This window comes from Drosophila rhopaloa, unplaced genomic scaffold, assembly GCF_018152115.1.
Source record: "Drosophila rhopaloa isolate 14029-0021.01 unplaced genomic scaffold, ASM1815211v1 contig_3, whole genome shotgun sequence".
Taxonomy (NCBI): Eukaryota; Metazoa; Arthropoda; class Insecta; order Diptera; family Drosophilidae; genus Drosophila; species Drosophila rhopaloa.
In genome coordinates this window covers 18,937,416-18,964,327 of record NW_025335123.1, presented here as the reverse complement: position 1 = coordinate 18,964,327, position 26,912 = coordinate 18,937,416, and the positions used below count along the sequence as shown (strand labels likewise).

The 26,912-nt window shown below is 42.1% G+C and overlaps 6 protein-coding genes across 7 annotated transcripts; 3 read left to right on the top strand and 3 right to left on the bottom strand.

Annotated features, from left to right (window-relative positions):
• Positions 1-1,311: 1,311 nt before the first annotated feature.
• On the bottom strand, positions 1,312-11,787 carry LOC108050021 (cytoplasmic dynein 1 light intermediate chain 1). The gene is made up of 8 exons (XM_017131502.2): positions 11,593-11,787; positions 11,055-11,249; positions 4,078-4,268; positions 3,616-4,016; positions 3,310-3,539; positions 3,135-3,246; positions 2,891-3,076; positions 1,312-2,831 (listed from the first exon to the last, which is right to left on the bottom strand). The coding sequence occupies exons 2-8, from the start codon at positions 11,144-11,146 to the stop codon at positions 2,562-2,564; spliced, it is 1,482 nt and encodes a 493-aa protein (XP_016986991.1). The 5' UTR covers positions 11,147-11,249; positions 11,593-11,787; the 3' UTR covers positions 1,312-2,561.
• Positions 5,090-11,028, top strand: LOC108050020 (armadillo repeat-containing protein 2). Its single transcript, XM_017131501.2, has 7 exons — positions 5,090-6,134; positions 6,208-6,406; positions 6,718-6,855; positions 6,914-7,539; positions 7,599-7,782; positions 7,903-8,133; positions 8,187-11,028. Exons 1-7 carry the CDS (start codon positions 5,713-5,715, stop codon positions 9,006-9,008), a joined length of 2,622 nt encoding a protein of 873 aa, XP_016986990.1. The 5' UTR covers positions 5,090-5,712; the 3' UTR covers positions 9,009-11,028.
• A 454-nt stretch (positions 11,788-12,241) lies between the features above and the next one.
• On the top strand, positions 12,242-13,724 carry LOC108050008. The gene is made up of 2 exons (XM_017131486.1): positions 12,242-12,419; positions 13,222-13,724. Exons 1-2 carry the CDS (start codon positions 12,359-12,361, stop codon positions 13,611-13,613), a joined length of 453 nt encoding a protein of 150 aa, XP_016986975.1. The 5' UTR covers positions 12,242-12,358; the 3' UTR covers positions 13,614-13,724.
• Positions 13,725-14,034: 310 nt separating this feature from the next.
• Positions 14,035-18,055, bottom strand: LOC108050004. 2 transcript variants are annotated; one of them, XM_017131482.2, is made up of 4 exons: positions 17,637-18,055; positions 17,521-17,556; positions 14,967-16,506; positions 14,035-14,723 (listed from the first exon to the last, which is right to left on the bottom strand). In XM_017131482.2, exons 1-4 carry the CDS (start codon positions 17,769-17,771, stop codon positions 14,572-14,574), a joined length of 1,863 nt encoding a protein of 620 aa, XP_016986971.1. In that variant the 5' UTR covers positions 17,772-18,055; the 3' UTR covers positions 14,035-14,571. The 2 variants fall into 2 exon arrangements, with proteins under 2 accessions (XP_016986971.1, XP_016986972.1); XM_017131483.2 differs by lacking the exons at positions 17,521-17,556; positions 17,637-18,055 and adding an exon at positions 17,379-17,457.
• A 2,557-nt stretch (positions 18,056-20,612) lies between these two features.
• LOC108050006 (bleomycin hydrolase) lies at positions 20,613-24,957 on the top strand. Its single transcript, XM_017131484.2, has 5 exons — positions 20,613-20,837; positions 22,753-23,405; positions 23,466-23,941; positions 24,140-24,260; positions 24,317-24,957. Exons 1-5 carry the CDS (start codon positions 20,834-20,836, stop codon positions 24,530-24,532), a joined length of 1,470 nt encoding a protein of 489 aa, XP_016986973.1. The 5' UTR covers positions 20,613-20,833; the 3' UTR covers positions 24,533-24,957.
• Positions 24,924-26,487, bottom strand: LOC108050007 (uncharacterized protein F58A4.6). The gene is made up of 3 exons (XM_017131485.1): positions 26,216-26,487; positions 25,777-26,160; positions 24,924-25,326 (listed from the first exon to the last, which is right to left on the bottom strand). Exons 2-3 carry the CDS (start codon positions 26,158-26,160, stop codon positions 25,054-25,056), a joined length of 657 nt encoding a protein of 218 aa, XP_016986974.1. The 5' UTR covers positions 26,216-26,487; the 3' UTR covers positions 24,924-25,053.
• Between the last annotated feature and the right edge of the window lie 425 nt (positions 26,488-26,912).

The following is a 26,912-nucleotide window of genomic DNA, read 5'->3' as shown; positions in this document are numbered from 1 at the left end:
GTTATCCTTGGAGCCATCAAGGCGATGCGGGAGGGGAAACCAGCTGCCAGCTGTTCCTCTAGGTCCTTGGATCCTGGCAAAGACACATGCACTCGGAGAAAACAATTAGAGGGCGCAGAGTCCTCAGGGAAATTGGAAACAAGGGAGAATCACCAATCGCCCCATCATCAAATATTCCAAAATAATTTTAATTGTATACCATTTTGTTTTCCAAAATCATAATTCATTTAAGACTAAATCTAATTATTATTATGATGAAAAATATTATTCAAAATTTTCTTGGTATCGAATATTTAGAAAGTGTTTTGATATATAATCCGATGACTAGTTATAACTCTAGCTTAAAATGACTCGAAGAAAAACCGCACTCTTATATAAAAACTGGTTTTGTTAATGTCAATATTTTCTAAAACATTTTGCTGCGTGTAGAAAGGTGAAAGAAGAAAATGTTTGTGAAAATCACTATCGAAATGAAAATATCAATGATGTGATTATAAATAATTAGTCTGCTCGGAAGTTTCATGTTATAGCAATGATTTACCTTAAATCTAATTTTGAAACTTAAACATTACTTCATATTTTTATGCCCCCTAAATCACACCTTGAAAATAAAACCAACTTTGTAATAATTTTGATTTTTTTGTGTTTTTGGAAAATTTTATTTAAATTATTTTACTTTTTTCTTGCAATTTTTGACGCAGATTGGATGCCTATATTTTTTTGTTTTTAATTTACATTAAGTTACTTTTGTGTGTGTGTTTTTTTTTGCTTTGTTCTTTGTTGGGAGTTTCTAGAATACCGATCAATTTGTTTAAATAATTCGCTTGCACAATATTTTAAATTTGCTCTTGTTTTTTATATATTTATATATAATGTTATACAATATATTTAATATAATTATTTTGTATTTATACATAAAAATAGTTTCTGTAGCACAAATCATTCAGTTAATTTTTCGTTTTTATTTTCTTGATTTTTATAATTTTTGTGGTTGCTTCTGACGACACACACGGCAAAGAGCGAGAGGCAATGAGTTAGTTGAACAAAGGGAAAAGAAATGTAGAGGATATGGAAAGTTATAGAAATTAAATCTCCCGTTGAGAAGAGCATACATACATTTGGTGGAATACATATGGCAGAAGGAAAGCTTCTTCTCGACTCGAATAAATCATAATAAAATAGAACAATCGCCTGGGCCGAGGGCGAGGTGCGATCCAGCTCTGTTAACTTGGTTTCTTGGTTCAGACGCATGCGTTCGTTCGTGGTCCACGCTCGTTTAAAATGGCTTAAATAAAAACTTGCTTTAAAATGGAGGCTTATAGTTGTCTCTCTTCTTGAGCGGATAACGCGAGGGGTCTACATTAAAATCGAAGGGATTAAGGTTTAAAATTAATTACAATTGGTTTCGTTGGTTGGTTGGTGAACAAAAGCAAAAAAAAAATGAACGAAAATCGTGGGTTAACTAAAAATGTACACACGACAAAGGAGCTCCTCGATCTCTCCTGTTATAAATACTAATGTAAACGTTTCGCCTACCGAATCAACACAAGTGTGAGTGGGTGTGTAATTAATTAATATAATTAAAAAGTACATACAAGCTAGGCGCATACCATCCTCATCGCAGGGATCTTGGACTGTTTGAATCTCTCGTTTGTCTGCCGTTTGTTAATTACATTTTACAGCGTTTTAAATAATTTATTATACAAATGTGTGTGTGGACCCGCGAACGAAAAAAAAACTACTTCACATTATCCTTATCATTATCCCCTCTCTTTCGCCAAGGCCCTTTAAACACATGCAGAGTGGGTGAGCTGCGCGGGGAGGAGTACAATATGCCTCGCAGACAATATCCTTTCTTCAAATAGCAAACTTTTCGCTAAGCTAAACCATTAAGTGGTGAATGTCTCATCTCTTGTTCATCGTTTTATGTTTCTCAATCCTAGTTTTTGTTTTCTCTTTTGTTTCATTTCCTATCGAAAGTTTTTGAGTATGCCGCAGGAGGCTCGTAAAGAATCACTCGTAGTCATGAAACTCATCAAATGAGTTCCAGGAAGTTTGTTGAAAAGTTAATGTGAAATCTTCAGGCATCGATCAGTTTTTGGGGAAGGTCGCAAGGCGGAATTTGTGTTTCCAAAGTTTTAGAAACCTGCCATTGACTTTGTTTTAAGGTCTTACAGCTCTATGAAGCTCTCTTGGTAAACAATCTAATAACATTCAAACCGTTTTTCTTGACAGAGTTCACATTAGTTTAAATCATCACTAAACCTCACAAAGATTTGAATACTTGGCTAACAATTTAAGAGTTTCCCTTTTGAATACTATACGCCCAAACTGATCAGAGCCTTTACACCAACTGGCAGACCATTGAATGATCTAAAAGCTGTTTCAAATTGTGGTTTCCCTCAGCACTCCTCCAGCACTACTGGTCCTGCCTTTTCTACGAGTCTCTGCCCTTCACTTTATGCTTAAATAACGTTTTCATGTTGATCTGGTTCTGTTGTTGCTGCTTCCGCTGGTGTTTCTCTGTGGTGTCTGTGTTGCTGCTGCTAGTTGACTGCGGCTCAACACTCACTCTGAGACAGGTCAATCTCTTTCTTCACGCTGCGCGATAACCGGTCCAGCTCGGCAGCCGCATCCGTGCGCACGGCCAGCTTCTCGGGCGTCATCATTGCATCCGTACCGTTGGCAGTGCGACCCGGTCCCGCCGGACTGCCGGCTCCGCCCGAACCGCCGCTCGCCGGACTGCCCGACTTTTTGTGCAGCAGCGAGTTGAAGAAGTTGGCCAGAACGCCCTCGGTGCCGGGCGTGGCTGGCGTCAGCTTGGGATCAATCTACAGGTGTGAAAATAAATTAGATTCGAATTGTTTTTTTGTACATTAGTTATACCCACCTTCTTGGGCGAACTCTGCCCGGTGGTGCCTGGCGTTCGGGGTCCGCTCTTGTTGCTGCCCACACCCTGCGATCGCAGAGGCGACTCTCCGCGCACCTGGTCGCCCTGCTTGAGGATCTCCTGCTGGCGGGCCAGGAAGGCCTGCTCGTCCTCCGTCTGCACTTCCGCCTCGCGATTGGAAACCGCCTGAAAATAGAGAGGTACATAATGAAAGGGTTTCGGGATCTAGATGGGAAAAACATACCTTTCTAGTCGGTGGCGATTTTATAATGTCTGTGTAGGGATTCTCGGCCTTGACTCCATGCATATTCTCGTACAAAATACTAATCTTCTTCAGGCTATCCCAGCCAGCCGGACTACAAAATATGCAAAATTAATACATTACGTTATAGATATACAGTTGACTGAAGGACACTCACATGAGTACCGCATCCTTTTCAACGACTAGCGCTGGCGTACGGAATGGTAGACCATAAATTCGATGCGTCAGATATTTGTAGAGCATATCACAGTTTTTGTCTTCTTTGACGCTCGTGTAGAACAGCGAGGTACCGTGCCGCAGGCAGAAGTTACGTATCCACTGCTGGATGAAGTCGAAGTGCTCGTCGCGATACTCGTACTCCTTCTCCAGCGTGGTCATGTAGTCCGTCTGGAAGCAAAAGTCAGAATCGAATCAATCGTTTTACACCAACCGTTTTTATTAGAGAATTTGATGCCCAACTAACCTTTGTGACCACAACAACGATGTCGAGGCCTAGATTTGTAATTAGTGCGTCCTCCGTCAGCGGCAGCAGGTCGTCCTCGTCGATCGAGTTGTTGCGCATTGTCCGCTTGACCGGGGAGCCCGGGTCCAGGTCGTCGCCCACCTCGCAGTAGCTCTGCCACGTGGTGGCCAGTCGCTGGCGGGCCGCCTCCTTCTCTTTGGCGTCCAGCTGCAGGCTCTCGATGTGCTGTCCCAGGACCTTAATCCACTGGTTAAGCTGCTCCAGCCAGCCCCACGGCTGCGTCATCGAGACGGTGAGGATGACGAGAGTGTGTGCATAGTTCGTTTCGTTGAGCGCATAGTGTAGCAGGTTTGTGTGTCCTGGATCGCCGTCCAGGACCCAAACGCCCAAACGCGTCATGTCTACAATGGAATATTATATATTATTTACATGATAATGCTAATCTAATCATTGATCACCCACCGTCTCTGTACTCGTCCTTGACATCGATGTAGGCATACTCCAGGCCGGAACCCTTCTTCGGATCCTCGACGCCCTGCAGTTTCGCAATGAGTGTCGTCTTTCCGGTGGCATTGTCGCCTAATACTAGTACAGATTTGTTTGATGGAAGTTTTGTGCTGCCCTGTGTTTGTACTTCATTCAATATCGCTGACCTGCAAGGAAAACCAAAGTTGTACTTTAATCAATACACAAGACGCAATACAATAATAGTTATTAAAGTAATTCATCGGGCAGTTAATTACCTATTGGTCATTATAATAGTAAATATAATGTGCAATATTATTTGTTCAGTTTAAGATCACTCTAAAACTTAAGTATGAAATATGAAAATTATATAAAAGCTATATAGTTTAATTGCTTCATCGGATTTGGGAACCGAAATTAAAGCCTTCACGATCTCCAAACTTCTTTGAATTGTGCGAATTACACGCATTATATAGCTCGTCCGCTGACAGACGTACATAATCGAATTCAGGTCAGAGCTCCGTCATTCATGCACATTTCCCTTTTCGCAACAGTCCGCCATCAAGTTAATTGGCGGACCCCCAAACGAACCGACACACCATATAAACACCGCCTCTCATATTTCCCAGCCCACGGTTCGTGCTCAATTTTAGTGTTTCGGAACTACGTCAATATTTGATATGGTTTTGCATGCGATTTTCAAACGTCGCAATGTCTGCAATTCAATTAGACCAATTAAATAATTTTCAATTGATGTGGAATGAAATACTTGTGCTTTGCCATCCAGGCAAACGGACAGTTTGGACAGAATGTTCGGTGCTGGCTGCCAGGACATGCAAATTGACCCCGGGACCTGCTGCTCCGCACTCGCCTCCGTGTGTCCCGAATTCTCCATGGGACTATGGGGAATATCGATTGCCGAGCACTTTTCCAGTTCGTTTCGATTGTTTTGTTTTGGTCGGCTCCTTTATTGAATGCGGCGCTTATTCATTTGCCTATGAATAAGGCACACTGGTTTGAAATATGTTTTTTTTTATCTGTTCTTTGAAATGTAATATGATTGTGATTGCCAATTTATTTTAGAGGTTTTCCGCATTTTTGTTAGTTTTAAAATCAATTATCATTTTTAAATGATTTAAATTTAAGTTAATTTTAATTTGGTAATAATTGCCAGAAATAGTACAAGTATTACTCTGTAGAATGCGAGTTATAACCATACTTATAACCATTTCATTTCTTTACTTTTCATCTTCCTAAGAGCCAATTCCATTTCGAATCCTTCGCTTTAATTTTTATTGCCTTTACCTTTGCTTTGACCCACTTCCAGGGAAAATCCACCTGCGCCCCACTGTGCACTGGTGGTAAACGAACGTTTTAACGTTCTCCATTTGGTGGTGACTGGTCGACTCCTGCGAGGGGGATGAGGTGGAAGTGTAAGTGGGATGGAGGAGTGGTTGCCCGTTGGCATGGTGCACGCGAAAAAGCCAAACGAACAGTACATTTTCCAGGCAAACTCCTCGCTGCTTTCGAGGAGTCCGTCTAGAACTGTTGGTCGCGTTGGTTGAGAGTTCCACACTTTCCACATTACATACTATTTAGTATTCACATTACCTACAATTAGGGCGCTCCAAGATGAGTCTGCTTTTGAGGCGACGTTCGCGCAGCGAGACGCGTTCTCAGGAGATTCGGGCGGAGAAGGCCAAGCAACTGGAACCGAAACCGGATGCACCGGACAGACAGCAGCACCACCACCAGCAGCAGCTGGCGAAGCCCCACCAGATGCGCCACCCTCCGCATGCCAGTGAGCAGAACCTGAACAAACTGGGCCTGGTGTCCAGTGGTGGTGCAGGTGGAATGGGCAGGCGCAAGACATCCGCCGAACTCATCAGCGAGGCCAAGATGTTCCTGGGCGAGTCCGTGGGCGGCGCCGTTCCCCTGATGGCCACCGGTGGTGCCCGGTTGGTCAGCACCCGACGACCCATCACACCCCGCGAATCTGGACGGGTTTTGTACGGCAAAGTTGCTTTGGCTGGACGTCCACCCAGTGCTTTTTCGTAGGTTACCCCCGAGATTGTATGTCGCAGATTTTGAGGTGTATTTTTGTTTTTGTCCTGTTTTCACAAAAAGCATGCGCTATCTGCAGAACGAGAAACCATCTACGCCCCGCCAGCTGCCGGCTCTATCTGGTTCTGGACCCGCCACGCCCATGCCCACCAGAAATGGCGCCCTGCTCTGCCAGTGCAGCACAGAAACCCTCATCGAACTGCTGAAGCAGCACAGTGGTCTCAAGGATTGCAGCGATGAGACGGTGCAGCACATAAATGCGGTGAGTGTTTGATATTTCCCAGGGGTTTTGCAAGTTTCTCCATCCTATTTTACCATTTCTGCCTTTGATTATCGATCAGTTAACTGGATTTACTCTTTCAGGCCATCTTTCTGATAGTTCCTTTTAAATATTATGAAGGTTTTTGGTTTGTTATTATTGGTATGTCATATTTTAGATCATCTGTTCCATATTTTTGGTTGTTTGACTTTGTATTTCACGACTTTGATCAATAATTATTGTTCTTCCAGACAATATGATGCATATAGAAGATGTCCATAACTGACTAATACATATATTTTGCCTCATTACAGATCCTCCAGGAGCTTTATACGCGAGTGAGAAAACAGGAGCGCAGCTTCAAGCGTGGCTTCATCCTAGGAGGTCTTTACGGTTTGGTGGAATGCAGTTCCCCACGAGTTCTCTTAGCTGTGGCTCGTGTGGTTCTGGCGGTGAGTCATCTTGTAATACATCCTCCTCATTATTTGTCGTGTTAATATCCCCTTTTAGCTCAGGGTCACGGGCAGCAATCTCACGGGTGCCTGCAAGCTGATCTTCAAGGTGGCCAGGCACGAGCAGCACGATGCCCTGTTCCACGAGCACGATGTGCTGGAACTGCTAATTGATGGCCTGGGACACGCCTCGCCCTTGGATGAGCCGGAGGCTTGCATTTATGCCTACGGTTGCATACGTTTCCTGACCGCCAGCAGTGCCCAGGAGCGCGATGATGCTCTGAACCGCAACTGGATTGGTCTGGAGAGCTCCGGCGAAAGTCATCCGCTGCCTATTCCCGCTCTGATGCCTCCTGCTCTGTCGGCCATATCGACTGGCCTGTGTCCCAGGAAATTGACGGGCCAGCAGACATTGGTTTGCCGTCTGGCCCGTCATGGAGCCGTGGAGCTGATGATATTGCACCTGCAGATGTTGAATGAGGCGGGGGCCACCAAACGCCTCCAGGGTCCACCGCTTCACACCCTCTATCAATTGTCGGCGGCCATGAGAGCTCTGGCGGATGTTTCCCAGCAGCAGCAGCGACTGCAGCTTCAATTGCAACTGGCCTGTCCACATCTCATCCGAGCAGCCGAGGTTTCCATGGGCGAACTGGAGGTGCAGGCCAATGTGGTGCGCACCCTGAGGTGGGTTTAACAATACCCTTTCTTTAGAAGCTGTGATTTAGCTGCTAATTCCTTTCCAGCGTTCTCTCCGAGGACTCCGATTGCTGTGAAACGCTGCACAACTATGCTGCCAGGATTGGCCTGCTCCTGGGTCCTTCTTGTGCCGGTGGTGGCCAGTGCAGTGAACGTCTCCTGGCGGTGCTTAGTCGTCTGGGCTACATGCTGGGCAATATACTGGCCAAACACGAGTCGGCTCGCATACAGGTGGGTTTGCAACTACATAATGCAACAAAACAAACATTAAATGATGAAATCAATTTAAATACTATTTGTTAGTTGAAGGAATAGTTTGAGTTATTAATCCAACATCCTATTCCGTTGCAGTACTTTCACAACGACGTGGCCATGGAGTATCTTCTGAATATCCTGGAGCAACTCAACGATCGCTCACCCACCAGTGTGGCTCTTTTGGATGCCCAAATCAAGTTGATCCGAGTGGTGGCCAATATGAGCGTGAATCCCGAGGTGGGCGCTGGCTTGGGAAATGTCCGTTCCCTGGGCGCCGTGCTGCTGCAGCTTTTGAGCAAAACCAGCGGCGAGTTGGCCAAGAAGAAGGTGGGTTTTGGAAGTCAAAGTCAAGCCAAAAATTAATGTTTTCTTTGGGTTAGTCACCGGAACAACAGGAGCTGATGCATGCCACCTTAGGAGCCCTGCACAATCTGTGTTTCTACCAGGACAAACAGGCAGCCGTGCAGCCTTTGGCCGAGGGATCCCTTCAGAGTTTGATTGACGACTTGTCTGATTCGCTGGCCAAGGTTTTGGGCAAATGCCAGACGTCAGTGACCAAAGTGGAGTTGGCCCGGGTGTTGGGAAATCTGACGAGGAACGAGCGGGCACGTCGATGTTTCTGTGCGGCCGGAGGATTGCCATTGATGGTGCAGCAACTCACGAAGCAAGCAGCTGGCCAGGATTACGAGCTGCGCACCTGTGCCATTGGTGTTCTGGTGAATCTCTTGGGCGATGGCGAACAGCGAGGTCCTTTCCTGCAACTCCGGGGAGCGGAACTGCTGTCTCTACTGCTGCGTGGATCCTTGGAGCAGGAGGATTGGTTTCTGGCCAATATCGTTTGCCAGGCCCTCTGGAATCTCCTTATCGACGGCCAGTGTGCGGCCAATCTCTGCCAGAGCGGTAATATACTCGATGAAGTGAGCGATATGTTGGCCGATTATCTCGATGAGGAGCGATTGCTGCCCGGCGATAACGATAACGATGAGGACGAACCGGAGCGGGATCACGAGGATGTGGATGCGGATGCGGCGGAAACGGATGCGGAAGCCCATGACGCTTTGTGGGAGGACTTCGCCCTGGTGGCCACCGATTTGCTGGAACGCATCCAAAACAATTTCGATAGGCAACAGCAATCGCAGACATTGGTGCTGCAGCACGCCGAGACCGAAGACGATAATGATGTTTTCATCGAGGAAATGTAGTAACAAATCATTCGATAGTTTATAGTGTTTCTATGTGTTTGCAATATTATTCGATAAATATCCTGAACCAAATAATCAAAGCCAATAAAGTATGTTTTGAAATACCCCTAGAATGGTTTGACTCAAGTGTTTGGATGGGAATGTGGTGTAATATACTCGAAGGTCCATTTGTAATTCATAATAATAACTCAAATGTTTCATATATAAATATTTCAGATAAGATATGATCATAATTTACAATGAAAAAAATGGTATTTTGACAGCAAAATGATAAATCTGCCTTGGAAATCAATATCTTTAGCTAATGCTTCCTAAATATAAACAATGATGACGATTTCTTTTTAACGAGGAAATTAATATCCGAACAAGTTCCTAGTCTTTCAGACACTAAGCTACAAACTTTGGGGTTTGTTTAGAAATTCAGACCCACAAACTGGGTCGGCACACAATATTAATAAACAAACTGCCTTCGGAGTTACCTTGTTAAGACAAAAATACTTGGTTCTGTAAACTAGAAATATGTTTATAAGCTATAATTATTATTTGGGAAATATTATATGCCTTTTGCGATATTTTTGGTAGAAAACAGTTGCTATTATTTTTAAGGTGTAGTAACTTCCACTTTTGCCTAGTGCTATGAAAAAATTGTAATTTAATCCCAACGTCATATTCGAGTTCATTTGAAGTAATGGATATGTTTAAAAACAAATACTTCATATTTTAAGATTCTAAAAAAAAAGGAACTGAAGAGCTTAATACTTTTGTAAAGTTTTTTAAAGTCGCTTTGCCCAATTATGTTAACGGGTGTACTTTAAACGACATATTCAAGTGATGACAACATCGCACACACACACACTAGCGGAAACCAATACACGCACCTCTTAAGCCAAGTTTGGGTTCCAATCGGAATCAGTCTTATTGGCTAGCTGCCCATTAAGCTGGGCTTTATTTATAAGTATGAGTGTAGAAAAATTGATAAAGCGAAAAAAAAAGGTAAACGCTGCCCTCGATTTGTATTTTTTGTTAGTGAAATTGTGAATCATCCCCGCACATTGTTGCTCTTTTTTCGCCCTCTCTCCCTCTCTTTTCCTCTCTGTTTTTCTTATTGGCCGTCTTTTCTCTCATTCTCCTGCAATTCCAGCTTTTTGTAATATTATTTATTTATGCATTTTGTTTATTAATTTTTCTCGCCAAAGCTTTAGAATCTTTAGGTAATATTTGAGGTTAAATAGAGAAAGGTAGAAAAAAGAAATGACAACATGTGAATGAAATCAGCTGGTTTTTAGGCTTCTGAAGAAAGAAACTTTTAGTTGCCGGCTGTCTCAAACATTTTGAATAATTTAAAACAAGTAAAAGAGATTCCTTTAATACTAGAGGAACATTAGTTACCAACGGCAACAAAATGAAGATAATAGTGGTGGCGAAAATCAGTTTGCAAACGTCATCTAAAGAAAGTTATTATACAAAAAAAGAGCATAATAGAGCGCCTTCTCTTACGGGTTTCTTTTTTGTTTATCTTTTTGGATTCTCTTTTTTGGGGTCTAATGCATTACAATTATAAATCTTTTAAGGATCCCTCTATATTTTAAAGTTTTTTTTTTGAAATTTGTTTGTATTTCATTCATATTCACCTATAGTTTGTAGGTTAACATATAATTTATTAAGATCATACTATAATTAAAAAAAGAACAAGCTCTGCTTTGATTTGACAGACTTTTTTCACAAATAACTAATAAAACTAAAACAAATAACTAATAAAGAAAACGCATTTTGTGGGCTTCTTAGAAACGGTTCTAGTTTTAAACGTTTTAAATTATGTTTTTAATTTTGAAGCTTTAAATTTCAAAGGGCTTGTATTATTTTGGGTTTCATTTCTTGTGCTTTTTTAGGATCCCAACCTTTGTTTGCTACTTTTGACTATATTTCTTGGATCCTCTTATTTGAGGGGTCGTATTTCCTGTGTGATCTTCTATTTGGGATGTTTTTGCTTGGAGAGCCCCACCTTTTTGTTAGGGAATATTTCTTCGGAATGCAACCCCAACTTACCATAGGTTTTCCTTTTCCGCAGCCGGATCCTTTTTCTTGGTGGTGAAGGATGATGTCAGCGCATTCGTTTGCGTCCCACTGTCCAGCGCCATGATGTTGTTTTTGTTGTTTGTTTTTGACTCTGCGGTGCGGTACTCCTATTGGAACTCACTCCTCTCCTAGTCGGGTCCAATTGGGAATGGGGATGTGCTGGCGCTGCGTGAGAGAGGAGAGGGTCAGGGAGAGGGGAGATGAGAAACAGTTGGCAAACAAAAACAAACACACGCGCGACAGAGCGAGACGGCTGCCAGGTGTCGGCTGCATATGATTTTGCAGTCTATTTAAATAATTTTACTTTATTTGTTTATGGCGTTGCAAGGCAAGGCTGCACACTTGTGTTTTTTCCTGTGCATTCGTCACCGCTCTTCCACTCTCTCTCTCGCTCTGCTTTTTGTTGCTTTAGTTACGACGCACAGCTGCTGACAAATTCGCAAAATTTCCTCTTCTCTCTCTCTTTCTTTTTTTTGGTGCCCACTTTTTTTTTCTTTTTTGTACGTACGCAGTTTTCCACGCTCTTCGCTCTCCGGTGAAAACTAGCGGCCCTGGACTTTCACGCACGCCTCCTTTTGTTACCTCCAATTGTGGCCGACAATTTCCCAAAAAATAACAAAAAAATATTGATGGGCGAGCGAGAAAATTCGTTTTTCGCTGCGGAAAAAGATTTTTTTTTGACGGGCTGTGTGATAGAGCTGGAACAAAGTCGATGATTACTATCGATACGTTCAGAAATTTGGCAACATCGATATTTTGTTTGAGATTGTCGATATATCCCATGCAATTATCGATAGCTATCACTAGTACAAAAACTGTTACATCGATAAGACTGATTTCAATTCGAATTCAAAATAGTTTAATAATATGAATATATTACTAAATATTAATAAACAAATATATAAATAAATTGTATCAATTTGTAAGAAAATTAAAACATATTTCAAAGGTATCAACGCCGAATATTAACTATATGTTTTCATCGCCTCCACCGATATTTTATGTGATTTAAAATATTCTTATTTGCTTTATATATTGTCGTTTTTCTTATTTGATCGGTTGGTTATTTTCTCTGTTTCAAATTCAAATGTATTTTTATATTTTAAAAGACATTTTTTTTCAAAAACAGACTTTCTCACATTTTCGGTGGGAGAATAATTCCCGCGCCTGGTAACACTACATCACAGTCATAACTGCCTTGATCTTAATATATATATCTTTAATCACGGATTATCGGAGGGAAAGTCGAGAAAATTTAATTGCAGGAAGGAACAATGCAATCCACTAGCCTTTTTCTGGCTGTGATTTTTCTTTTAAGCTTGACTCAAATCGATGGTAAGTTCGCTTTCCCGTTAAAGTCTTTTGTTTCAGTTGCACATGTGTTGTGTCTTGTGTTTGTGTGCGTGATCTAGTTGGATTTCCATATGGAAAAACGACAAAATTCAATTGAAAACCACCTGTGGCTAAACTCTCTATAAAATGAATTGTTTTCATAACTACTTTTCATCTGTTGTCTTAAACTTACAATTACCAGAAAGATTTTTGTTGGGATTTGCCCTTTCACATATTTTTTTTTTATTTCAATTTATTTTTGTAAATATTATAGTAGTATTACTAAACAATAATGAAGTCCGATCTGTTTATTAACTTAAAGCATTCATGTGTGTATGTACTTTTTTCATTTCGGTTACAAGAAATAATACATTTTTACATTACATGATTACATTTCCGCAATCTTTAAAACCGGTATTAAAAAATTATTTGATTTAATTTAATTATATTAGTAGATTTTAAGCAATATTTTATTTTGCTTGGTATCTTATAAATTTAAAACATTTACTCAAACCATTTTTTTTAAAGCATAGAGCTATCATAAATAATATTTTTGATGGTTTAAGAACCTTAATTGTTTGTCTTGTCTTTCAATATTGTTGATTTGTTCTTATCTTCAATATCCTTTCAATCAAAATCTGGATTGTTAATAACCTCAATTCTATTCAATCTCAATTTTGACCATGTACTTAATAATTTAAGATGGCAAAAAATGAGCCATCCATCTATATGACATGAAAAAAAGGAGACTTTCGAATGTATTTACATTTAATTATATCCGAAACTAAATCCTGGCTCTTTGCAGGCCTGCTGCGCCGCTGCTACCAGTGCCGATCCCGCGGAGAGTTGGGCAGCTGCAAGGACCCCTTCAGCTTCAATGCGACGGATGTGGAGCAGGAGCCGGGAGTGGCGGCCGTTCCCTGCGCCAGCGGGTGGTGCGGCAAGGTGATCGAGGGCGGGGGCACCTACGCCATCGACGACTACGACCTGGCCATCCAGCGGATGTGCGTGCAACGCGGTCCCGACGACAACATGGACCGCTGTGCGGACACCATCTACAACTACAAGAAGGTGTACATGTGCTTCTGCCAGGGCGACCTGTGCAACGGGGCGAGGAGCTGGTCCAGTCCGCCGCCGACGATCCTGATCCTAATCCTGCCCCTGCTCGCCGGGATGCTCCGGCGGATCTGGGGCTAGACTGCTCCTGCGCTACTAGCCTGCATTGTATATACAATTTTTAATACTCATGAACACGAAATGCAATATTTACTACTTGAAAATACAAATTTGTTTTGTTAATACTCAAAAGTGTTTTTTGTTTGCTTTGTTGTAGATTTTACGATTTTTAAGCATTTACAATAAATTGGCAAATAAAATGGAGATTCCAATTTAATATTCAAGTAAGATTCTAAGGTTGCTTTTATTTGTGTTACATATATTTGCAACTTAAAATTGTTTTTTTTAAATCCAATTTGGTTGTATTTAATTCATTGATAAATTATAAAATGAGACCATGTTATTATCTTTTTTAATTATGCTGTCCAAATTTTATTTTAAAATAAGCTAAGCTTCAGAATTACAAATTAGAAGGTTATGGAGAAAGAAAAACAAAACACCATCGCATGTACTATATTTTATTTTAAAATAAGCTACGCTTCAGAATTACAAATTAGAAGGTTATGGAGAAAGAAAAACAAAGCACACCATCGCATGTACCATATAAAATCAAGCCATGCTTGATGAACGTGATCGGGCGTCGGAAACCCCGCCCAAATCTCAAAGGGGGTCAATCGGCTATCAACATGTCGCACAAAGAAACGACACAAGCTTGTTTATTATTCGAAAGAAACAATATAATATTTATATATTTATTTTAATCACTTGCGTATGCACATTTACATACAAACTTAACTAAGAGGCATTCTGTAATGCGAAAATGTAGGAAAAAAAAATTCAAATTAAGGTTATCCCTCGCCCTTGCTCCAAAAAATATAAAAGAAATGGGTTAAGGTCGAACGACAAGTGGTGAGCTTATAGGGAAACGAAGGGAGGCGTCTAATAAATGCCCATGTCCATTGGACTGAGGCGCCAACTTATTTATCCAACAACTTGCGGTTTCCAGCTGGAAACCAGAACAAAAAAATTGGTATTCCGTTCACTTGGAATCCCGCATTTTATCCATCTGCTCGCGCAAACACGGCGGACAGCGAGAGTTCTGGAGCTGCATTTGCTGGCGATTTTTGGTCGACTCGTGGCATTCCAGGTGGAATAAGCCAGTGCAAAAATGGCAGTACATCGCTTCGCGCTCTGAAAAATAAAGGAAATTAGAACAGGTTTTAAATGTCAAAGAATACATACAAAGTTATGCTATCTGATTTAAATCTAAGACTTGAGTAATTCAATTATATTCACAAAACAAACTATTAAACTGCAGACTTTAAAGTGGCTTTCGTCACCAGCTTGGTTCGCTTCTTTATAATGATCTTATAAACATTGAGGTCATCGATGAAGTTGACGTGTCACTTAAGAAAAACTTTGGGGATGACTCACCCACTCGCCGCTTGCACTCCCTGCACTCGCTGCACTTTCGGCACTTGGAGGCGCCGCCCTCGCCATGCTGGCAGGGTGAATCCACAGATCCTCCTGCTCCGCCTGTGGTAATCTTATCCGTAACCTTGTCCGGCGATTTGCTCTTGCGCGTGTACGCCCTCTTCGAGTTGGCTTGCAGACGCTTCTCCTTCGGCGACAGCAGGAACTCGGGCTTGTCCTTGGCCTTTTTGTGGCCGCGAACGCCCAGGACCAGCGTGTCCATGGCATTCAGCTGCTGGCCATAGTGGAAGTCCACACCGCTGGCATTCTGTACGGTGCGGCGCTTGCGTTTCGAGTGGCGCTGGTTGAGCTTCTTGAGCACTTCCGGCGTGTAGAGGCCAAAGAGGCCGAGGAACGTCTCCTGGCCGTATTCCGTCGGCAGGATGCGACTCTCGCGCGGCTCATCGCGCCACTGGGCGGCGGATGCGAAGAGCCGTTGCTGCTCCTGCTGCAGTTCCGCACTGGAATCATCAGAGCTGCCGGATGGCGAGCCTGCAGGCTGAGACTGTGACTGCGCCTGCTGCTGCGCCTGCGGCTGTGAATTCGCTGAGAGTGTTGGCGAGGATTTTCTGCGAGTGTTTCTGGTCTTATACGAGTTCTTCGACGGCCCCTGCAGCGGCAACGGTGCCGTCGATTTCTTGGCCAAGGCGGCATTAACCGCCTGGTTGGCGGCAGTATTGGTCATCTCCAGCGGAGGCGGTGACTTCCTGCCCTCGCTGGATTTGTTCTTTCGACTCGTCTCCAGACTGGTGATCTCCAAGTCCTCCTCTTCGTCGAACAAACGGGGCTGCTGCTTGGTCTTCCTGGCCCGCTTTAAGGCCTGGTGCAGGTTCTTTCTGCTCTGGGCCACCACCTCGAAGTCCAGGGGGGGATTGGGTGGCTGTGGCGGTGGAATTGGTGGTACAGGTAGCGATACCGATGCCGCTACCGGAGGAACCACCACTGTTTGGGTAATGGGCGCCAAGGGCGGCGGTGAGGTGCAGGTGACAGTCTTCCGCTTGAGCGGCATCGCATCCAGCGTCCGTTTCATCATCTCCGACTGCGATTGAAGTGGGGGCGGCGCTGGCACCGGCATCTCCTCGATTTTGGGCCAGCTGGCCTGCGGATGAACGGCTGCGATCTGCTGGCCAAGGCCCCTAACCGGCGGAGCCAGCATCAGCGGTATATTCTCGTCCAGATCGCTCAGCTTCAGCGGCGGCACACCCGCTTCGTCGTCCTGGCTCAACAGGAAGTGCTTGCGGATGAGCATCTCCTCGTTGTCCCGATTCATCACCGACTGCGGACTGATCTTGTAGCTGGGATCGGCTATCAAAGGCACTATCTGGCCGGAAACGAACTCGTTGGCGAATTCCGGCAGGCTGGCAATGTTGTTCTCCTTCAGTTTCATGTAGAATCCCTCCAGGTCATCGTTCAGGCGGAGCAGTAGGAACTGCTGCTCGGCATTGATCTCGTACACCTCCTCCTCCAGTTCGTCCAAGATGCGGCGCATCTGCACGGGATCCTAAGGGGTTAAGCGAAAGGTTTTTTAGTGCGTGAGTTCCACATTAAAAGTCGCAGTAATTGGGATGGGTTGCGCGGGGATCGCAGGTGCTAATGGGCATTAACCTATGGCCCAAAAACACTAAGTAAGTGTCTGTCAAAAGGCAACATTAATTAGTTGTGGAAGTTTCATAATCCTTAATTTTTGATATTTACTCAAATAATCACTTTTCCTTTTACTATGAAAGTGAAGAATTCCTAGAAAAGAAAATGCGTTAAGACGCACTTTGGTGGAGGAAAATTCTATAGACACGACGCAGTTAAAAAAAATGCGCACTAAATATGTAAATATTACGTTATTACATTTTGTAATTGTATATCCATGATTTACTAAAGATAATACTGAAATTAGTCATATTTCCCTGTTTTTTATACACCTACAAATCAAACATTCGAATGGTAAAGTGGGTCAACAAGATAAATGCAATTCCTATTAAAATTGAAATAATAAAGAAAAATTCCTACACATATTTACAAGCCGATATCAATTTTTAAAAAAAGATAGCTCTTTTTCTATGAGAAGTGGTGAAATTATTGACTATATTCAAGAAAATTTCGGCTCTTGTTTATATACATACACATTTGTACTTAGTTCCCAAGTTATTTAAAATATAAATTTCAACACGAGTGTGTGCACTACTACACAGTGCCATCTGGAAATTAGTCACCAGGTCAAGTGAATAACTCTTCTCCTTAAACAGTCATCGGTTATGTACATAACTTTCTTCTAAATTGGATTCCTCTTAGCTAACCAGTCTAACCTGAATATTGGTAGTGCTATGTATGTTTCGAAAGCTCTTAGAAAAACTTCTTCTAGAAATACGATCTACATACAGTTCAATGTGTTGGAACTCTGTGGGTATTTGGGGTGCATTCTTTTACAAGTCTATGGGTCCTAAGGATCCAGGAATTTGAGTGGCGTTGGCAACCCTGCTCCCGCCGCGGAACAAAGGACAAAAGGCTGTTGTTAACCCACCGCATCCGCCTGCTCCTTGAAGACGTCCGAGACCAACTGGGGGTTAAAGACAGAAGACAAAGGAATTAAGTAATGCATTATCGGTAGGTGGACCCCGTAATACCCCCAAAACTCACCCCGTGGACCTTGAGGAAGTCGCGCATCGCACGCTGGCAGTAGATAATATCATTTTTCAGCTCCAGCGGCAGCACGTAGCAGTTCTCCATGTAGTACTTGAATTTGGCGTACTCCTTGTACCCGCCGCTCATCATGTCCCGATTATATGGCGGCTATATAACGACCGATATCGAACGGAATCACGCACGCGACTTTCGGATTTTGATGCGATTCACTTGTGGGATTTCATTGCCTGGGATTCTTGGCTTCTCCGGGGGTTTCCAAATTGGGAGTTTCTGGGCAGGATTGGACCGACGCCTCGGGAAATTTGGAAAACGGGGAAAACCGGATGTTGCGGGACAAGATAATGCGGAGCGAAGGTGAGAATTACGAATTTTATTCTTTTGATTGAGTTCCTCCTGGTGGACAGTGCGGCCGAACTGCGAAATACATTTCCGCCTAACGCGAACTTCTTCGGAAACTCTGGATTTTCCAGTGGGATGAACAAGAGGGCGCGCACTTTGAACATGTAAGCCTACAGTGCTCATTTGAAACCGTGATGTAATTGGAGTGAATTGTCAGAAATTACATGTATTAAAGATAGTTTGTAGACAAAAAAAAAACACTTAAAAATAACAAACATAAACTAGGTCAAAAACTTGAACGACGTTAAAATACAAAATTTCATAGATTAGATAATCGAACCACAATTCTTAAGAAATCGGATAAAATTTATGGAAGTTATGGAGTTTAGAAGTCCAATTGAGGGAAACCATTTGACACATCATCGGAAACTTAGAAATAACTAACATGAAAATGGGTCAAAAATTTGACCAACCGTAAAATAAAAATTTGCGGTGCAGATTTTTTGAGAATCGAACCACAAGTCTTTAGAGGTATGCCACTTTGAAATCGGATTATATTTGGGGAAGTTATGGAGTGCAGAAGTCCAATTGAGGGTCACCATTTGACACATCATCGGAAACTTAGAAATAACTAACATGAAAATGGGTCCAAAATTTGATCAACGTTAAAATGAAAATCTTGAATGCAGATTTTTAGAGGATCCAACCACAAGTCTTTAGAGGTATGCCACTTTGGAATCGGATTAAATTTGGGGAAATTATGGATTTTAGAAGTCCAGGTGAGGGTCACCATTTGACACATCATCGGAAACTTAGAAATAACTAACATGAAAATGGGTCCAAAATTTGATCAACGTTAAAATGAAAATCTTGAATGCAGATTTTTAGAGGATCCAACCACAAGTCTTTAGAGGTATGCCACTTTGGAATCGGATTAAATTTAGGGAAGTTATGGAGTTCAGAAGTCCAGGTGAGGGTCACTATTTGACACATCATCGGAAACTTAGAAATAACTAACATGAAAATGGGTCCAAAATTTGATCAACGTTAAAATGAAAATCTTGAATGAAGATTTTTAGAGGATCCAACCACAAGTCTTTAGAGGTATGCCACTTTGGAATCGGATTAAATTTGGGGAAGTTATGGAGTGCAGAAGTCCAGGTGAGGGTCACCATTTGACACATCATCGGAAACTTAGAAATAACTAACATGAAAATGGGTCCAAAATTTGATCAACGTTAAAATAAAAATCTTGAATGCAGATTTTTAGAGGATCCAACCACAAGTCTTTAGAGGTATGCCACTTTGGAATCGGATTAAATTTAGGGAAGTTATGGAGTTCAGAAGTCCAGGTGAGGGTCACCATTTGACACATCATCGGAAACTTAGAAATAACTAACATGAAAATGGGTCAAAAATTTGATCAACGTTAAAATGAAAATCTTGAATGAAGATTTTTAGAGGATCCAACCACAAGTCTTTAGAGGTATGCCACTTTGGAATCGGATTAAATTTGGGAAAGTTATGGATTTTAGAAGTCCAGGTGAGGGTCACCATTTGACACATCATCGGAAACTTAGAAATAACTAACATGAAAATGGGTCCAAAATTTGATCAACGTTAAAATAAAAATCTTGAATGCAGATTTTTAGAGGATCCAACCACAAGTCTTTAGAGGTATGCCACTTTGGAATCGGATTAAATTTAGGGAAGTTATGGAGTTCAGAAGTCCAGGTGAGGGTCACCATTTGACACATCATCGGAAACTTAGAAATAACCAACATGAAAATGGGTCAAAAATTTGATCAACGTTAAAATGAAAATCTTGAATGAAGATTTTTAGAGGATCCAACCACAAGTCTTTAGAGGTATGCCACTTTGGAATCGGATTAAATTTGGGAAAGTTATGGATTTTAGAAGTCCAGGTGAGGGTCACCATTTGACACATCATCGGAAACTTAGAAATAACTAACATGAAAATGGGTCCAAAATTTGATCAACGTTAAAATGAAAATCTTGAATGCAGATTTTTAGAGGATCCAACCACAAGTCCTTAGAGGTATGCCACTTTGGAATCGGATTAAATTTAGGGAAGTTATGGAGTTCAGAAGTCCAGGTGAGGGTCACCATTTGACACATCATCGGAAACTTAGAAATAACCAACATGAAAATGGGTCAAAAATTTGATCAACGTTAAAATGAAAATTTTGAATGCAGATTTTTAGAGAATCGAACCACAAGTCTTTAGAGGTATGCCACTTTGAAATCGGATTAAATTTGGGAAAGTTATGGATTTTAGAAGTCCAATTGGGAGCTTTGATTAAGTGTTCTTGGGTCCGTAAAGTTTTGTATGACTAAATAGTCATAATTTTGTTTCAATTTTTTTTTTTATTTCTAGGGATACAATCGTAAAATTCATTAATAAAATAAAATGTTTGTTTTTTAGCAAATGGGCTCTTATATAATGCTTAATACAAAATAATACAGAATGAGATAAATAATATCCATTATTATTATAATTTTATGTCTTAAGCATTTTGGAAACTAAGCACGCGTTTAAATTTAGCGGGAAAGGTGGATTTTTTAGTGCAAAGTCATGGTTGGTCAAAAGCATTTGGGTTGAGAGCCTTTTCATCATCTGGTAACACTGGCAAATTGTCCGAGTTTTTTTTTCCAACATTATTAACAAAATAAATAGCGGTCGAATTGCGCATAATACACTTGCATTCGCCAGCATTGCAAACTCATCCGGAAAATCAGGATAAAACGAATTTAGGCCAAACAAAATCCGCAGTGACCGAAGAAAATCAAAACAAGTGAAAAGCGACAAAAAAGAGCAAAAAACGTTAAATATGTGTAAGTTTAAAAACAAAGGGAGAGTGTAAAGGAAACGCAGTAAATTTAACTACTTATTAACAATTTTAAGTTAAAATAATAACTTCCTGGCCAAATTCTTTTGTTTGTTGTTGTTGTGTAGTGCGGGTGTCGTGTGTGTGTGTGAACGAGTGAGAGGGAGAGGGAAGTTTTGCTGACGCCCCAGCAACAAAAACAAATTAAAACCAGACGAAAGTAAAATTTCACCCAAATTTTTGTTTGTTTTTTTTATTTTTGACAAACTGGACAAACGAGTTTTTTTTGTTTTCTGTTTGGTTTGTTTAGATTGTTTTTGTGCCGGCTTTACGCGAAAGTTTTTAAAACGGCATTTTGCCTGCCTCTCCTTTCCCTCTTCTTTCTCTTCCTTTTCCCACGTTCTTTCGCTCCCCACCCGCAACTCATGTGTGTGTGTTTGCGAGTCCCGTTAAACTGGTTCTGGCTTAATTGCATCGTCCTCTCTCTCGCACATAACGGTTTTTAATAGGTATTTCTTAACGGCTTTTAACCCGTTAGCTTCGCTTATCAGCATCACCCACAAACACATTCTAACACCTGGGAAAGTAAATGAATAATGAAGACAAAGCACAGTAAATGGCGAAGAGAGTGAAAGAGATGAGAGATCCAAAGTGCATAATGGTAATGCCAATGTTAATGGTTTCGCAGCTGTTGTTCTTCTTTTTCCTCTTACTTTTCTATCGTTTTGCATTGCTGCCTTTGTGCCCCGGGCCACGCCCACTTTTCGGGGGGAAGCCCTGGAAGTCGGCCAAGTAGGAAATAATAAAAATAATGCCCATCTTCGCCAGATTTTGCTTTTGGTTGCGTCACAAAGCGGAACTATAGTTTATTTGAGATATTTCAGATATATTTTGTACAAAGAAAATGTTCTGGATCAAAAGGGTACTTACAAAATGTCAAGTTGTTATCTTCAGAAATTGTTGCATCCTACGGATAGATGTAACATAATAATGATAAAATATCTCACAGATAGATTAATCCTTAAACGATTTCCTTTGTAGAATTAACCAAAGAAAATTTGAATAAAGTTCTGGAAAGTTTGGCGTTATTATCTTAGAATGTTATCACAGTCAATCTTTATTTCAGTTAACCTTTTTTTTATAACAGACGAACAGCTGTGGTTAAAGTATTAGCATTACCAGATTAAAGCTATCCCAGTTATCGTAAAATACTTATATTTTTATCCATTTGAGCATGCAAAACATCTGTTCTGAACACAAAAAAAAGTACTGCAAAATATGACATTCTTGGCCAATATAATTGCCAATTAAATTCAAACAGCTCAGCTGTTTTTGTCGTTTAGGTTTTAAGTGTCGCTACTTTTTTCAATTGTTAAAAATTAGTTTCCTATGTAGAGATTTTATAAAAAAAAGTCGAAAGTAATTTTTATATTTACAAGATTGCTTTTCTCCTTTTGTCATTTAGTTTATTAACTATTCCCAGCAGCACCTAAAATTACTCGTGGTGAGACATCAAACAATGAAACATTGATTATAGAAGTCCTTGGAAAAGCGCTATCTGAAGTCGCTTCCAATCTATTTCTGTTATCCAAATTATTTAATTGTTACCTGTTCTCTGTTCCGATTTTGCAGTAGCAAAAATCACTCTTTTTACCTGCACCGTCACCACAAAATTCTCGTTTTTGGTTTCTTTTTTGGGTAACCCGATCCTCCAGTTTGGGCGGTGAGGCGGGCGGTGAAGAAGATCAAGATCAAGACCCCGAAACCGAGTCAAGATCCGAATCCGAATCTGTATCTAAATCCGAAAGCAAGTGTGGTCAAGATGTGGCAGCAGCAGCAGCCGGCGGTTTACTATTCAACCGAATCCGTCCGAGTAACTCACACAATATCCGGCGAACGTTGCCACTCCCATTTACTTGCAGCTGACAACAACAGCGGATCCGGCGGAGGAGGAGGCGGTGGCGGTGGCTCCGGGAACAACAATAGTGCTAATAGCGGGAAGAACTCGACGCACAGGGTCGACGAGGTGACCAGCGCCATTACCAACCAGTTGCTGGGCAAGTGGCGCAAGAACTTCTACAGCGAACCGAAGAATCTGCTGGCGCAGAACGTCTGCTCCCGCGTGGACCCCTTCGATGTGTGCCTCTCGCGAAAGGCTCTGGAGACCACCAACCATGTGTTCAACTACAAGGTGGAGACGGAGGGCAAGCCGGTGACCAACCAAAGGAGCTCCGGCCGCTGCTGGCTGTTTGCGGCCCTCAACTGCATCCGCCTGCCATTCATGAAAAACTACAATCTGGACGAGTTCGAGTTCTCGCAGGCCTTCCTCTTCTACTGGGACAAGATCGAGCGGTGCAACTACTTCCTCAACAACATCGTGAAGACGGCGCAGCGGGGCGAAAAGGTGGACGGCCGGCTGGTGTCCTTCCTGCTCCTCGATCCCACCTCCGATGGCGGCCAGTGGGACATGCTGGTCAACCTGATAGCCAAACACGGCCTCATGCCAAAGAAATGCTTCCCCGAGAGCTTTAGCTGCGAGTCCAGCATACGAATGAACGCCATACTGAAGAGCAAGGTAAGGGAATCGCACGAGAGATGCCTTCTTTAAACTCACAAATTTACACTATTTATATAGCTCCGCGAGTACGCCCGCCATCTGCGTGTGCTGCTGGACCAGAATCCAACGGAGGAGGAGATCGCCTGCAAGATCCAGGAGCAGATGGCCGAGATCTACAAGGTGGTGGGCATCTGCCTGGGCATTCCCTCGGAGACCTTCACCTGGGAGTACTACGACAAGAGCAAGAACTATCAGTCTATTGGACCGGTCAGCTCGCTGGAGTTCTACGAGCGCTATGTAAAGCCGCATTTCAACGTGGAGGACAAAGTGTGCCTGGTGACCGACCCTCGGCCGACGAGCAGCTATGACCAGGCCTACACTGTCGACTGCCTGGGCAATGTGGTTGGCGGCCGACCCGTCCTGTACAACAACCAGTCCGTGGAACTGCTCCTGGCCGTGGTCACCAAGTCGCTGAAGGCCGGCGAGGCCGTTTGGTTCGGCTGCGAGGTCAGCAAGCGATTCGCCTCCAAGCAGGGCATCGAGGATGTGGACGTGTGAGTGTCTTTTAATGGACAGTTTATCAGCTTTAGCTTTCAAGCATAACTTGAATACGGTTTATTTCGAAAAGGGAAACCTTTTTAATAATTTACCATTCAATTTCACTCTTGCCGCATTATTATTGTAGACATTTCATAAAGTGATTTCTATTGTTGTACTTTTTCCTAATTGATTTGATTTTCCTTTTTTTTTAGCCACGATTTCAAGCTGGTCTTTGACATCGACATACAAACGACATTCTCCAAGGCAGATCGTCTGATCTACGGCGAATCGGCCATGACCCATGCCATGGTCTTCACCGCCGTATCCGTGGACGTAAGTGCTCCAATTAACCCCATATTACCTCTACTAACTACCATTTCGATTTGCAGAAGGGTGGTGTGGCCCAGAAACTGCGGGTGGAGAACTCGTGGGGCGAGGATCGCGGCGAGAAGGGCTACCTGGTGATGAACGCCGACTGGTTCAGGGAGTTCGGCTTCGAGGTGGTGGTGGACAAGAAGTACGTGCCCGAGGATGTGCTGCGCGTGTTCGACATGGATCCGATCGTCCTGCCCGCCTGGGATCCCATGGGCACGCTGGCGCAGTAGGCCGCCATCCACATATATATTTAAATACAATATATACAAAGCTTTACGATCAGCAATCTTCGAGCGGCATCCAAGTGTTCGAGCTACCATACCAGCTTTCAGTTTTTGTGTACATTTTTTTTCTCTGGCCAGTTGTACCATTTTTCGAGCTTCTCCCTCACCCCCACTCCCGATCCCTTAGATATATGCATTTGCAATATATCCCACCAACTTCCCCAGTTCCCGTCAATTATGTAAAACAATAATTTGTGTTTAGTCTAAGTAAAAAACTAAAAAATTTCTCAGTTCTCCCCCAAATTACTTTTTTTGATTTAGCAGCGGGCAGTTGAAAATATATACAATACAAACGAGAATAAACAGATGAATAATGTAAATGCATTTTTTACGTATATACAATTACATATTAAATAAATATATTGAAAACATTTCTCTTTACCTACAACTCACAGTTGGAATAATCAAAAGGAACACAGGCCATGCCAATAAATTTACAATTATAAAATTTGATCGGGTGAACTGTCTTAGTTTCCCTCTTTCCGCATCCGCCGCTGCTCGTACTCGTAGCTGAGTCGCTGCCAAATGCCCAGGCACATCCGCACCAGGCGCAAATCCTTCTCAGCGTTGCTCCTCGCGAAGGCGTACTGCTCCCGAATCATGTGCTTCGCCGCTCGGAGCTGGCCCCGCTGGATCAGTGAAATGCTGAAGTACAGCTTGCAGCGCGCCTGCAGGAAGGGATCTCCCAGTCGCAGGCCAATCTTCAGCTGCTGCAGCGAGATCTTGCCGGCCGTCTCCGCCTGAAAATAGATTGGGTATTAGAACGGACTTTATGATGATTTCGGAAAGATTGGGACAAATGGAAATCCTAATCAGTATCATTAAATCTTTTTTTCTCCTTTATATGTAGGTTAACACGTTTTCAAGTGAAATAAAGATAAAGTTGAGCTTAAATTATAATTGTTATTCGAAATATAACAAAATGTATTTAATAAGAACTAACTAGATAATAAATAAAATCGAAATATTCTAGGTAATTTAACTGGTAACTTTTATTTAATATTTAAATAACGAGCTTCTCCGAGTTCTTGCACTAATATCTTAAAAATGTAAATTTTATCATGGAATTTGTAATAATTTCAATAGAACAAAGTTCTTAATTAAATTTATGTTGAACCAAACAATTTAATTACTTTTAATGAAGAAAAAGTTTTTGCGACCAGTTAAGCCAAATCGCCTAGAAGACTTACGCATCGTTCGAACTGCTCCCCCAATGCGGAGAATCCACCGCCCAGGGTGGAGAGCCAGGACATGAGGTGCTCCACCTCGATGTGCTCCCATAGGGTGTGTGCCAGGATGTCCGCGAATCGGTAGTCCACGGTGTCTTTTTTGGGCGGCTCGAAGGACAGCCAAACCAACTGGACGCCATGGTTGCTCTTAAGGCTCCTGGCCAGCTCCTTTTGCTGGAGGAATTCGCGCAGGTAGTAATTCCCATTGATGGCGTCCACCTCGATGCGCATCCTCCGCAAGGACTTCGAATCTCGACAGGAGTCGCCGGCCTTTCGGTTTGGACGATTGTGGAAGTGACGCCGCTGCCAGTAGTCGCAAACGCAAATAACCAAGGGGTCAGACATCTGGGGGGGATTATGTCCATTAGTATGACTCGAACTACTTGGTTCAAATACTCACTTCAATTGTGCAACCCTTTAGTCAGCCATATAAATGTAAAAAAGGCAAGAATATCAGGTAGATTCCACAGGTTCCTTGATTCCGTGTTGACTTGATTGATTTTCGTTTCAACTAGATTTTCACTGCTTTAATGAATTGATTTGAAGTCTTAAGGCCGCACTCATTATATAGAAAATGTGGGCCGAGTGTTTTTATTGTTCTTTTTCACTTTTATCATAAGTTTTAATTTATTGTTAAGAAATTCACAGAATAATAACAAAAGAGTTGCCACACCGCAGTCAGACCGCCAAAAACTGGCATGACATGGCTAAACCGAATGTGGCAACACTGGTTGAATGCTTGCTTATTGGCGCCAATAACTATCGATTTTTGAAAGATTAAATAAAAGAAATCCCTCTAAGCTAGCTTATTTTGGTTTAATACATATAAATTAAAAAACGTCAAATGTATTAAAGAGACAGAAAATTTTAGTTTCTCTAACTAGAAATGTTACTTAATGTTTTATGTTTTCTTAATAAATTGCAATAAAATTAATTTATTTATTTATCTTGGAGTGTTACCAGTTTTGTTACGTGTAAAACCGCTGTTAACTGCAATAAAAGACTTAATTAAAGTTAATAGGAATTAATTCTTAGATTTGTTATTCATAAGTTATTGGTAGATTTTTCCATCCTTCAGCTTATAGACATTGCAGTTT

Excerpts from the sequence above, each read along its gene's own strand:
- LOC108050008 (XM_017131486.1), top strand. The coding sequence starts at position 12,359 with ATGCAATCCACTAGCCTTTTTCTGGCTGTGATTTTTCTTTTAAGCTTG. Across the intron at positions 12,420-13,221 it reads AAGCTTGACTCAAATCGATG|GCCTGCTGCGCCGCTGCTAC; the intron begins GTAAGTTCGCTT and ends GGCTCTTTGCAG.
- LOC108050007 (XM_017131485.1), bottom strand. The coding sequence starts at position 26,160 with ATGTCTGACCCCTTGGTTATTTGCGTTTGCGACTACTGGCAGCGGCGT. Across the intron at positions 25,327-25,776 it reads GGGAGCAGTTCGAACGATGC|GCGGAGACGGCCGGCAAGAT; the intron begins GTAAGTCTTCTA and ends ATCTATTTTCAG.
- LOC108050004 (XM_017131482.2), bottom strand. The coding sequence starts at position 17,771 with ATGATGAGCGGCGGGTACAAGGAGTACGCCAAATTCAAGTACTACATG. Across the intron at positions 16,507-17,520 it reads TCAAGGAGCAGGCGGATGCG|GATCCCGTGCAGATGCGCCG; the intron begins GTGGGTTAACAA and ends TTAACCCCTTAG. Across the intron at positions 14,724-14,966 it reads GGAGTGCAAGCGGCGAGTGG|AGCGCGAAGCGATGTACTGC; the intron begins GTGAGTCATCCC and ends TTTATTTTTCAG.
- LOC108050020 (XM_017131501.2), top strand. The coding sequence starts at position 5,713 with ATGAGTCTGCTTTTGAGGCGACGTTCGCGCAGCGAGACGCGTTCTCAG. Across the intron at positions 6,135-6,207 it reads CGTCCACCCAGTGCTTTTTC|CATGCGCTATCTGCAGAACG; the intron begins GTAGGTTACCCC and ends TTTCACAAAAAG. Across the intron at positions 6,856-6,913 it reads TGGCTCGTGTGGTTCTGGCG|CTCAGGGTCACGGGCAGCAA; the intron begins GTGAGTCATCTT and ends ATCCCCTTTTAG.
- LOC108050021 (XM_017131502.2), bottom strand. The coding sequence starts at position 11,146 with ATGGCGCTGGACAGTGGGACGCAAACGAATGCGCTGACATCATCCTTC. Across the intron at positions 4,269-11,054 it reads GCGGAAAAGGAAAACCTATG|GTCAGCGATATTGAATGAAG; the intron begins GTAAGTTGGGGT and ends TTTTCCTTGCAG. Across the intron at positions 4,017-4,077 it reads CAAGGACGAGTACAGAGACG|ACATGACGCGTTTGGGCGTT; the intron begins GTGGGTGATCAA and ends ATTCCATTGTAG.
- LOC108050006 (XM_017131484.2), top strand. Across the intron at positions 23,406-23,465 it reads ACGCCATACTGAAGAGCAAG|CTCCGCGAGTACGCCCGCCA; the intron begins GTAAGGGAATCG and ends CTATTTATATAG. Across the intron at positions 23,942-24,139 it reads GGCATCGAGGATGTGGACGT|CCACGATTTCAAGCTGGTCT; the intron begins GTGAGTGTCTTT and ends CTTTTTTTTTAG.